The sequence below is a fragment of the Electrophorus electricus genome, chromosome 1 (genome assembly GCF_013358815.1).
Source record: "Electrophorus electricus isolate fEleEle1 chromosome 1, fEleEle1.pri, whole genome shotgun sequence".
NCBI classification, from domain to species: domain Eukaryota; kingdom Metazoa; phylum Chordata; class Actinopteri; order Gymnotiformes; family Gymnotidae; genus Electrophorus; species Electrophorus electricus.
This window is the reverse complement of record NC_049535.1, coordinates 9,551,806-9,563,924: the sequence shown is the minus strand read 5'-3', so window position 1 is coordinate 9,563,924 and position 12,119 is coordinate 9,551,806. Positions and strand designations below refer to the sequence as shown.

Genomic DNA, 12,119 nt, shown 5'->3' with positions numbered 1-12,119 from the left:
AACATATAGCTCAAACAAAAAACATGTAACTAGTCAACCATCTGGGATACGCTACATGACTGATACATACGCAGTTTCTTAATAGGCTATTATTTATTGTGAAGACTGAAAATTACAAGCTATTAGATAAGTCAAACCAGTGGATTCTACCGTTATCAGGGTCCGATCATGACAAACACACTCCGCTATTCCCCTACCCGCTGTTGTAGTCGCTATTTTTATGGGACGCCGTAATCTGTAGCTATAATTTGCCAGGACCCAGGCACGTGTAGCTTCTCAGGACCAGTACTGACCGAAGCTCTGCGGCTCCCTCTAGTGGCGGGTTCCTAGTATTAACGGCTCAGGGAAGCGTCGTCGCTGGCTAGTTTAGAGCACGCAGTCCGTGTTTAAGAGGCTGCGGACTGCGCGAGTATCTGTACAAAACGCTGAAATTTCGGGTGAACCTAGTTACCTGATGAGCACCAAAACTAACTCTCGCCAAGTTAGGTTCGCTCCTTCTTTGTGTAAAAACGTCGACTAACAAAATTAAACTAGTGCTGCCCAAATTTCATTCCGCGTTCGTCCGGAGGTGTGTGCCTACAACGTGCGCTTTTAAAAAGCCGAGCGTGAGTTGTATTGTTTCCTGAAAAAGATACTTTCTATAACAGAGGACTTTTCCCCTTGTTTTTAAAGCGTGTTGTAGCAATTTAGTTCATTCGCATCCTGAAAGTGTCGTTACTGGCTTCGCTGAGGCTGCTGGGAATAAAACAATCAATCTCACTCCTACTGCAGTAATTCTAGTCTCCTGTTTATATCGGAGTTGTGTTTGGCTTAGCTTTTATAATGTTGCATCTGTTACTGTCAAAGAAGTGCTTCCCATAGAACAGAGATTCCTTCCAAATGGACAGAACAGAGAACACCAAACGCATAAAACGTTTCTTTTTATTTGCATTATTAATTAACATTAGTATGAATCACATCCACTCCAAAGGGGAAAACGCAATAGCATTTGAAACATGAATAAACCACACCAATTGAGAACCAGCTGAGGAAGTTCGGAACCAGTGCATGCTTGTCACGCACACTCACACCATTTTTCAGAACCTTATGTGCACTTGTTCTGTTCACTGGTTCAAGTTTTGTTTTATTGCCCCCTAAAGTGCTTTCCTCTTAGCGAGCTGAAGCGGGGAAAAGACATGCTCCATCACACCAAAATGAAAAGAAAAGACTGCGTCTGAAGCCAAATCTCCACCCAGTAATGCCCCCCCCCCCCCCCGAGAAGGTTTTACTGCCCACGGTCTGAAGCCAAATCTCCACCCAGTAATGCCCCCTGAGAGGGTTCTACTGCCCACGGTCTGAAAATCGGTGGGTACATGCATACCTCAGGATTCTAAAATGGCTGCCCTCTGCATTCCTGCACCACGTTTGATTGAGCTGAGGTCAGCAGCGTGTACACACACCGCTACAGCCACAAATGGAGCAGGAGGTGCACACTGGCTGGAGATCAGGCTTGTGCCTTTGGAATGTCTTATGGCAAATACATATGTGTGATTTGTGTGTGAGCAGATGGTTAACCAACTAAAGGTAAGGGTGAAACGCACGGGCCGGAGCCTCTGAACCTCCCCAGGGCTCCTACCTCAGTCGCCAAACTGAGACAAGCCAGCAATTACTGAGGCAAACCAAGAGACAGAAGAGAGGGAAAGAGAGAGATTCTTTACAGTAGTTCCCCATCCCTGTGATCCCAGGAGTGTGTACGCGTGCAGGTGTGCTTAGATTTTTAATGCCCACTGCTTCACGCACGAGTCGTGAGATGTCGTGACGAGAGTGTGTTTGTCGAGCCAAGCCAAGCCACTGACGTGATGCAACCGGTGCGCATCTGCAAGAAAAGATTAGACTCTCACTACTGCACAGACTTAAACTCCACATGCGAACCTTCATAGCAGGCAGCATTTGGGGTTTCTTAAAAAATACGATACGTGGAAAATGTGCTCAATGTGCAATGCTGCTTAATCTCTCGTGAACATGTGTGTGCGCACGTGTATCAGGGGACATTACCTGGAATTTTGATCCTTTTTTCAGGGTCGTTGACGTTCCACACAAAGACCAACATGTCCATCCCTCCAGAGGCAAAGTGGCTGTTATCGGGCGACCAGGCCAAGCACACAATCTTTGCATGATGCCCGTAGAAGTCATTCTTAACCTGCACGTGAAACACACAAACACACCCCTCAAATATGCAACTCAATACAGCACATCCTTATTTCAAAATTCATGCAACCCACTGCAACACAGAAATCCTGAAAGATTTATACTGACTGAAAGGCTGTAAGAGCTCAACACTTAATGCTCAAATCCACTCAATGTGTAAAAACCACATCACTTCTGAAACATTCCAGACGGAAGGCATACCGCGTAACCATCGGCAACAGTGAAGATGGTGACGACCTTCTTCTCATCAGAAACAGCGAGGAAGGCACCATCCTTGGAAAAGGCCATGTCTGTAACGGGTCCCTTCGCCTCCAAAACCTTCCCATCATCCTTCAGCGTGTTCCCTTGGATCGAGTACAGACGCACCTTTCCGTCCTGCACTCAGACACAGTCAGTCACGTCAGGGCTGGCAGACACACACACACACACACACACACACACACACACAGACACACACACACACACAGACACACACGCACGCGTACAGTCCTGCAGATAGATCCCCTGATACATACTTTGTTGTGAACTAACTGATAATTAATTAGTAAAACAAAATTTCAAACTAGCCAGATAGAGCTCCGCCTTACAGCTCCGCCCACGGCCACTGTTACACCCCCAGCGTGCACAGATACCGCCTCCGGCTCGTAACCCAGGTTCTCCAGAGTGAAGACTTTTCGCTTGTCTCTCAGCAGCACCACCTGCAGGTGTAGAGGAGCACAAACAACTCTCAGACAACGCAAGTTTCTTCAGAACACGGCCAACAGGTTTGCATAGTCCAGTAAAACTAGTCTGCGGTCTCGCTCCATGGTGCTTCTGGACAATGGTCAAGAACTGTGAGGTTAGAAGAGCACCATAAAACTCTGATGGCCGTACCCACATCATAGTTGGTTTTAAAAAGACCGTATTAAAAAACACATTTTTATATATATATATATATATATATATATATATATATATATATATTTAAAAAAAATAAAAGTGTGCATGTGTGCACTCGCGTTACCTGTCCAATACACACGGCTACGGCCAGCCCTCCTGGTCCAACTGACACGGCCTTTGGTTGTACATCCATTTTCACCAGATCAGATGCACTAACACACAGATAAAATGCTCTTAACACCTCATTAATACCTGTACTCCTTCTTGCTGAGGTGAGTATAGTGTGTGCGTGTTACCTGTACTCCTTCTTGCTCAGGTCAGTATAGCGGACGGAGTCGTCCATGCTGCAGGTGACCAAGCGGTGGGACTCGTCCACAGCCATCTTGGCCACCATGTTGGAGTGACCCTTGCCTGTTATACCTTCATTCTCTCCTGTCTCGGCATCCCAGTAATGTACACACACACACACTCGTCAAGGAGCACTTTATACAGCAGTTATGAATGCACATGTACTGCAAGGAGTGTTTCCATAGCCACATAGTTAACAGTTAGTCACACAGACCCTCACAGACCAAAATGTTGGCATTTACAGCCCTTCATCCTTGTGCTTTTTCCAAACACAACAAATTAACAAACCGACACACAAGATGACTGATGGATTAGTGAGAGGCCGTGTGTGGTGTGTTTTTGCGGGAGAGGATATTGATGTGTCCGTCTTGGCCGCCAGAATAGATGACGGAGCGCCCGTCCTCTTTGTGTACGGTCACACACTGGATGGCTTTGCTGTGGCCCTGAGAGAAAGACACACGCACACGTGCCATTACAACGTATATACGATGGCCAGGTTCTGGGTTTCTGTACAGTTCTTCACGTGTTCTTTGCCTGTGCCGTGCAGAACCGCAGGACGTTTACACCCACACACATTCCTGGGGTATGCCATCGTCCGGCAGGTCCACGACTTGCCGGGACACGCAGCTCAGACATGTCCCCCTGCGGCTGCTGTCATACCTTGATGATGCGCAGGGGTCTGCTGGGGTTGTTCTTGTCCAGGTAGTTGATGAAGCCGGACAGCGAGATGCTCAGCAGGTGATCCCTCTGCCACAGACAACCCAGCTGCTGGTCCAGCACGTCTGAACCCAGACTGAAAGTCGTCACTGCCGTGCCACTCGCCACGTCCCATAATTTCACTGTCTTGTCTCCTGACGCAGAGATCAGCTGGGTGCTGTCGGGACTCCAGCTTACCTTCAGGACAAAGTCATAAATCAATTAGTCATCATCATCGCTCAAGAAACCACTTTGTATGCAGAGTCCAAACATAGCTCGTGTCTCAGTTGTGGCAACCAAATAACTCACTGTGCTCTTTTTAACTAAAACTTAATACAATTTTATTAACCGTATAAAAATAATTCTGTATATTGTCAAATATAATTAGAATAATATTGTTATATTATTGTTTTTAATCATCATTACTAGTATGAATATCACAAGACTAATCTTAGATTACATTTGACCCAGGTGAAATGGTAGGGTATGCTCACTCTACATATGCTGCGCTGTATAGCCTGCTAGACTGTAAACAAGGCTAAAAAAAGGCGACTCTCACTCATCGCAGTCTCACACCTCAAACCTTAACATTTTAGCTAGAGTCAATATCAGTCATCAGACAAATGGGCAAACCCACCCAGGAAAAGATAACTCTGAACCTGACCCTCTCAGGAAGAGATACAGGTACTATATTCTTGCCTTGTTTAAAACAGAGGCAAAGAATAAGGGGACTGGTGAATCCCGACTGCTAGAGTGTGTGATCTACACTTTTCATATAAAAAGTTGCTGCTCCTCCTACTAATTCAGAAGCACTTTTCTTGCTGTGTTACACACAGAAAACATCTGTACAGAGAATCAGGGTCCAGGCCCCTAATCAGAAAGCCAAGGTGACAGTGGTGAGGAAAAAACTTTGAGAAACAGGCTCAGAAGGCAATTCCATCCTCCTGTGGTTGACACATGATGGCAAACCAACACCACAATGGAAGTGTTTGTTCGTTTTCTTTGGGTTTTTTCCTGTGACTTAACTAGCTATTAACAATCATTTGAAAATTCATAATAATGAGAGCCAGCTTCTGGTCAGAGTCCACAGAGGAAGCGTCTCTTCACAGCGGAGCAGGAGCTCAGAAGAAGATGGTGACCAGAGGTTCACCAGGCTCTCCATGACGCCCAGACACAAGCTCATCAGCAGAGCATGACACAATAGGCCCAGTGCTAGACTATTCATGTTATTTACAAATACAAATGTCCGTGTGCATTTCTGGTTTACTATTTCAAAGGGAATCACAGAAAGGCAGTAGTCTTTTGGAAAATCCTTTACAACTTACTCCTTATTTAACCCCATGTCATTTTATACCTTACTCCTTATTTAATGCCATACATGTTCTTCATTTCTTACTTGTCAATTTCAAATTTTAACTAAATCTGTAACGTAAAAACTTTAGTGTTAGTCTATATTTAATTTCTTAAAATTGGCCTGTGTTGAAGTCCAAACAGCAGCTTTTACCAGTCATTAGACACGCTGCTCTCTAAAACTCGGCCCTTGAAAAACCCATAACCATTAACTACTAGAAGTCCCCAGTCAGTTGTTGCGGTTTAGGTTCTCCAGAAATGCAACAAAAACAAAATTGAAACAGAACAATGACCAATCCCACCATGCACGGACACACCCCTCCACTAAAGATGGATTTGATCTCAGCAGAAACACCTTTCATAGTCAAAAAAGAATACATCATTAACCACTTACAGCATAGTCCCTGCCCTCATGGGCTTCATTAACCACTTACAGCATAGGCCACGCCTTCGTGGGCTTCATTAACCACTTACAGCATAGGCCACGCCTTCGTGGGCTTCATTAACCACTTACAGCATAGTCCCTGCCCTCGTGGGCTTCATTAACCACTTACAGCATATATCCCGCCCTCGTGGGCTTTAGCTCCACCCAGTGCACCCAGCTTCTCTGCAGTTTTGCCATCGTACATGAAAATCTAGAACAAAAGAGTGAGAGAATAATAAGAGGAGAAAGCAAGTCTCAGGAAAAAAACAAAAAACAAAACTGAAAGTGAAAGTACTGCAGGCCCTACTCTCTATGGCCATCTCACTGATTCAGACCCTGCCAACAACATTTAGGTTATGACCCCTGATCCACGACCCACCTACCTGTCCATCTGCTCCTGCAGAGACATAGCGGCTTCCGTCTGGTGAGTAACGCACACAGTTCACAAAGCGTCCGTGCTCCTGCAGAGAGAGAGAGAGAGGGAGGGAGAGAGAGAGAGAGAGGATAAGCAGTGGATACATAGGAGAATGACAAATGACACACAGTCCATTTTGTGGACTTTCACAGAGCTTCTGAATGTCGCAGATGAAAAGGGCCGGAACGCCTCCTGGTGGCATTGATGAGCGGAGTATGTGACGCAGCAAAGCCAACTCAACAACGTCTACAGCGTGATTGCTGTGATTAATGTCAAAGTTTTCCGCACCCATAGTTTTTTTTTGTTGGTGAAAGTTACAGGAGCGCAGCATATGATGAAACACACACACACACACACACACACACACACATACACACACACAACCTCCATCTTCCATCCCACGTTCAAAGGCGTGGTTTTCCAGAAGCCTTTTCTCATCACTTCATCTTAGTGTGCGAGGAGAAGCGATGGTCCATTACACATGGGGGGGGGGGGGGTCTGTTGTTCTTCATTTCTATCCTTGAGTATGTGCAATATCCACACAACAAACAGAAGTAATAATGTAACAGTTGGAATCGGATTTTAAATGACAAGTGCTTCTAGCAAACACCTCTGTTACGTAGTATACACTAGCCTTCTAGCGCACACACACCTGTTACGTAGTATACACTAGCCTTCTAGCGCACCCACCTGTTACGTAGTATACACTAGCCTTCTAGCGCACACACACCTGTTACGTAGTATACACTAGCCTTCTAGCGCACACACACCTGTTACGTAGTATACACTAGCCTTCTAGCGCACCCACCTGTTACGTAGTATACACTAGCCTTCTAGCGCACACACACCTGTTACGTAGTATACACTAGCCTTCTAGCGCACACACACCTGTTACGTAGTATACACTAGCCTTCTAGCACACACACACCTGTTACGTAGTATGCACTAGCCTTCTAGCGCACACCCACCTGTTACATAGTATACACTAGCCTTCTAGCGCACACACACCTGTTACGTAGTATACACTAGCCTTCTAGCGCACACCCACCTGTTACGTAGTATGCACTAGCCTTCTAGCGCACCCACACCTGTTACGTAGTATACACTAGCCTTCTAGCGCACCCACCTGTTACGTAGTATACACTAGCCTTCTAGCGCACACACACCTGTTACGTAGTATACACTAGCCTTCTAGCGCACACCCACCTGTTACGTGGTATACACTAGCCTTTTAGCGCACCTACCTGTTACGTGGTATACACTAGCCTTCTAGCACACCCACCTGTTACGTGGTATACACTAGCCTTCTAGCGCACCCACCTGTTACGTAGTATACACTAGCCTTCTAGCGCACCCACCTGTTACGTAGTATACACTAGCCTTCTAGCGCACCCACCTGTTACGTAGTATACACTAGCCTTCTAGCGCACCCACCTGTTACGTAGTATACACTAGCCTTCTAGCGCACCCACCTGTTACGTAGTATACACTAGCCTTCTAGCGCACCCACCTGTTACGTAGTATACACTAGCCTTCTAGCAAACGCACCTGTTACGTAGTATACACTAGCCTTCTAACGAACACACCTCTCCTATGTAGTACATGCTATGCTTTTTGACATTTTTCTAATTCAATTAATTGCCATGAATCTAGTTACTAAGCCAAACATTACATCAGCAGTTCATGCACATTTTGGCTTTAAGCCAGACCACAAGAGGCAGGTGGCTAATTTGGCAAAGTGAACATAGTGGTTTGAACATAGTGGCAAGAAACATGAAGACCGAAAAAATAACCAGCAGGACATGCTGATTTACTTCAGCGTCTCAGTTAGTAGTTCAGTGAGCATGTACTGTACTGCCTCACTTTCTAGCCTACTCACCCACAGCACCATCACTAAACTCGCAAACCAAAGATACATTTTGCTTTTTCACCACAGTAAGAACAAATTCAAGTACTAGTGTTGGGCAGTTAGGTGAAGCTGGCAATTATCGAAACAAATATCAAACCACTGAAAACGCAGCCGGCAGCACCCGGCGCCCCATACCTCGGCCTGCTCTGTATTCGGCCATGGACTCGCTCTGCCTGAATTTGACTCTCAGAACAAGAGGTTCTACATCTCTGCTTCTGGACTGTATGTCGTTTATGGGCATTAACGTTGCGACGTTTGCATAAGGGACCACCTTATGCCTGAGTGGATTTGTTTGTTAAATGTAGGTAAACGAGGGGATTCAAAGCAGGCCACCTGTGTGTTTATTCAAAAACAGGCACAGATGGGAAGGTGGAGTCAAATCAGTGAGCAGCCGGAGAGAGTGGTCAAATAACGCTGCACAGTGACAGCCCTGATCGTGGTGTACGTGACCTTTCCGCATAAGCATCGAATTAAAATGAGTAAATATTATTTAAACATCAGTGCTGTAGTTAGTCCTGCAGTCGTAAAAGCCGTGGAGGGAGTTAACGTGTGCTTTGCAGTGGCTGTAGTAAACTAGGTGAAAAGCAGATGTGAGGGTGTGGGCAAAGTAAAGCACACTCAGACCCGCTCAGACATGCGGCACATTCCAGACAGTGCCGCCAGACCTTAGAGCAGACCTCACTACTCACAGTGCCAAGTGCTCGGTAAGGCAGCCTAGAGAGGACAAAATGGGAAAAATGCCAAAGCGTGGGTGACAGACTAGCCATCTGCAATCAACCTGCACCCGAGCCTTACTCTCAGAATGAGGCCACACCCCCAGGATGCATTAGGACCTCTAAGACTGGAGATTCAGAACAGAACAGACAACATCCTTCAGACGCAACCCACTTCCACTTCCCTACCACACCATTAACCAGCCTTATCCTGTCTGAAGCAAACTTGCCATTAATGATGCACAAATTAAAATCAGCATAACGCTGATATCTATGGAGATACGTTCCTCTCACAGAAGAGCTAACACACAGACAGCAAGCAGCACTCACACTGAAGGTGCATTTGAACTTGAAGGGAGGTCCCTCATAGAAGGCGGTGCAGTTGTCGTCGCTGCCGGTAATGAGACGGTATGGCCGCGTTTGCTTGATGTCCACACTGTTAACAACCTTGCTGTGGCCGACAATCTCCCCTACTGATGAACCAGAGTCCCACAAGAACACAGCACCATATCTGCAAGGAATACAACCATGCGTGCATGGTCAAAAACACACCAAGACACAGACAGGCGTGGAGGCTGTGGGCAGGAATGGGTGGAGTGTGCGAGCAGCAGCCAGTTGGTACTCACTTCTCGCGGCCCTCGCCCACCACGGCAATGCGCTTGCTGTCCTCCGTCCATGCGATGTCCTTGATCTTCCCTCCAAAAGGCTGGTACTCATACTTCAGCAGGTGCTCTTTCTGGGTTGTGTCCCAGATACGGATCTTTCCTGACACGTCTGAAATGCAGAGACAGAAACACTCACAGACAAAAGGCCAAACCTCCGACCTCGGGGACGACGACTGCCCGACCCAAACCCTACTGCAGAACGGGGGAACACAGATAACCAGCTTATTGGTGTGTCTCACAACTATGTGATAACTCCCATGACCACCAAGTTAAGATGATCACCGCAATCCAGACATCCAATGTAGGTCTGACTACCTGAACCTGAGGTAAAAAGAAACTGAGCTGGGACCAGGCTCACCCCGTATGTATAATTTACTAGATGTTAGAAGAATAAGAAAAACACACACACACACACACACACGCACACACACGACAGACCACTGGCAGTGTGCATGTCAAACTCAATGTGGTTTCCAGGATATTCCAGCAGCCGTTTACTCACTGTGGGTTTCCAAGCACAGACAGAGCTCAAATATTTCTTGGCTTACAGAAACATCAGTAGGCCACAAAGAGAGAAACTGGCACAGTTATACATAACAGTGAAATACAGTTTGTGCAGCATGACTTCCTGCTCCGTTCTCGACTGGCAGATCTCATGACTCACTGGTCCCACAGGCATGTTCAAGCACAAGCACCGCCGCCAATAACTAACACACAAGCACCAACATCTCCGCAAATAACGCAAGGTGGAAGCCTTACCACTACCAGCACTGACCCACACCCTGGCATGCTAGTCAAGATGCCCAATCTCTCACTCACCCACACACACCCACCCACTCAGATGTGCTCACCTCCAGAAGCGATGTAAAAGCCACTGGGTGCATACTTCGCGACAATGACCTGGTGAGGGTGCTCTGTGTAGACATCAGCGATGGCAGGGTTCTGTAAGCCAGAGACAGAAAAATCAGCTAAAAAGCATCCTGTTCACTTCTACAAGAATCATACAGAGTTGAACGCAAACAGCTCCCAGAGCTGCATCACAGACACAGAAACAGAGCTGTGTTGAAGGAGCTGGAACTCCTGCACTTTAGTCCTGTATACATGTTTCCAGAGCTCTTGTGGGGTGCAGGACTTTTAAAGTCATCAGGAGGAGATCTTACGTTGATGTTCCTGATGATGACGCTCTTGCCATTGGTGTATAGGAAGTTGTTCCCCTTAGGGTCTCCTGCCAGCACTTTGGCCACACCCCTCTCCATCTGTGGCAGGCTGGCAAACACATGCTCTACAACACATTAAATTAGTGATTATAATACAAATCTTATTATATACAAATCACAATTAGATAGAACTATAACAGCATGTTAATTATAGTGCACGCTATATATGCTATATTTATTTTCCCCAGAGAGGAACAAATATTACGTCACGAAAATATTCATGTGGCTTCCGTTAATTGCAAAAACCTGCGAATATTACATATGCATGCATATCGCACTACAAGCACACGTCACAAGAAAACACTGGGTCATTTTTGCGCTGCAGAATAAACTTAATTACTTTGCAAACATTTAAAGAATGACTTGCACCCTAGGACATGTTTGGAACGTCTTCACAACATTCTCAGGGGGGACCGACCAAGATGACGTGTTCAATAGCTAGATCTGCAAATCAACCCACTGCAAACACGCACACGTATGAGACGGCACGTTTGCTTTCGGCTGATTGTCCTTCTTCGCAAAACTGGCACGGGTGTCATAACAAGCTTCTGCATTTCCGCGTCTCGGCTGGATTATTTTAGCTAGCCAGCTAACGTGCTAAAGGCAGACTAAAGTTAGAAGACAGTGTTTGTTTTATACGCGTGAAACATTCATCTTGCTGTATTTAACTACGCTAGGTACATCTGCTAGCGAACGAGGCGTTACACAAACGGGGTTAAACAGATCGGTCCGGGACTGAACGCGCAAGACGGACGAGGTTTACCGAGTCTGGCACGCGAGGCTTACAATCCCGGCACGAGGCTGGTGCCAAACAAACCGTCACGTTTTCAGTTGCTAGTGCCACTGCCTATCGATTTCACTTACTCAGTTCGTACGACATGACGATGTTTCCCTCAGATGAATGAAAACGGAGCCGCCTTTACGTCTACTCGTCTAAGCGCACCAACGCGGAAACCGGCGCTGCTCGCGCACGGTACGCTCGCCTTTGCCCATATATGGTAAAGAGTCGCTGCGCCGCGCGCTCTTTAGCAGACCCACGCATGTATGAGGAAGTGACGTTAGGGGGGGAAAACGCATATGCTAAGTGTTATAGCATATGTGTTATATGTGATATATGACATATGTTTGTGCAGTTTGGTTATGTTATAGTTTAGAACCCTGAACGTGTTGTGTGGTCTACATTATTAATGTGTCCTGTGCCTTGTAGACCTTAGGCGACAGCATCTGGCTGAAGTGTTTTGGGTGTGTGCGTGAAGTTAGCTAAGGATTTTATGATGGTGTCACTAGTTGAAGTCTTAATCTGTATATTTATGTCA

At 46.3% G+C, this 12,119-nt stretch overlaps 1 protein-coding gene across 1 annotated transcript; it reads right to left on the bottom strand.

Moving 5' to 3' along the window:
- Positions 1–1,242: 1,242 nt before the first annotated feature.
- Positions 1,243–11,791, bottom strand: wdr1 (WD repeat domain 1). The gene is made up of 15 exons (XM_035532114.1): positions 11,668–11,791; positions 10,747–10,868; positions 10,438–10,528; positions 9,548–9,695; positions 9,252–9,432; positions 6,268–6,345; positions 6,015–6,095; positions 4,075–4,308; positions 3,770–3,857; positions 3,363–3,519; positions 3,191–3,278; positions 2,775–2,885; positions 2,389–2,562; positions 2,035–2,179; positions 1,243–1,855 (listed from the first exon to the last, which is right to left on the bottom strand). The coding sequence occupies exons 1-15, from the start codon at positions 11,681–11,683 to the stop codon at positions 1,749–1,751; spliced, it is 1,821 nt and encodes a 606-aa protein (XP_035388007.1). The 5' UTR covers positions 11,684–11,791; the 3' UTR covers positions 1,243–1,748.
- Positions 11,792–12,119: the final 328 nt, after the last annotated feature.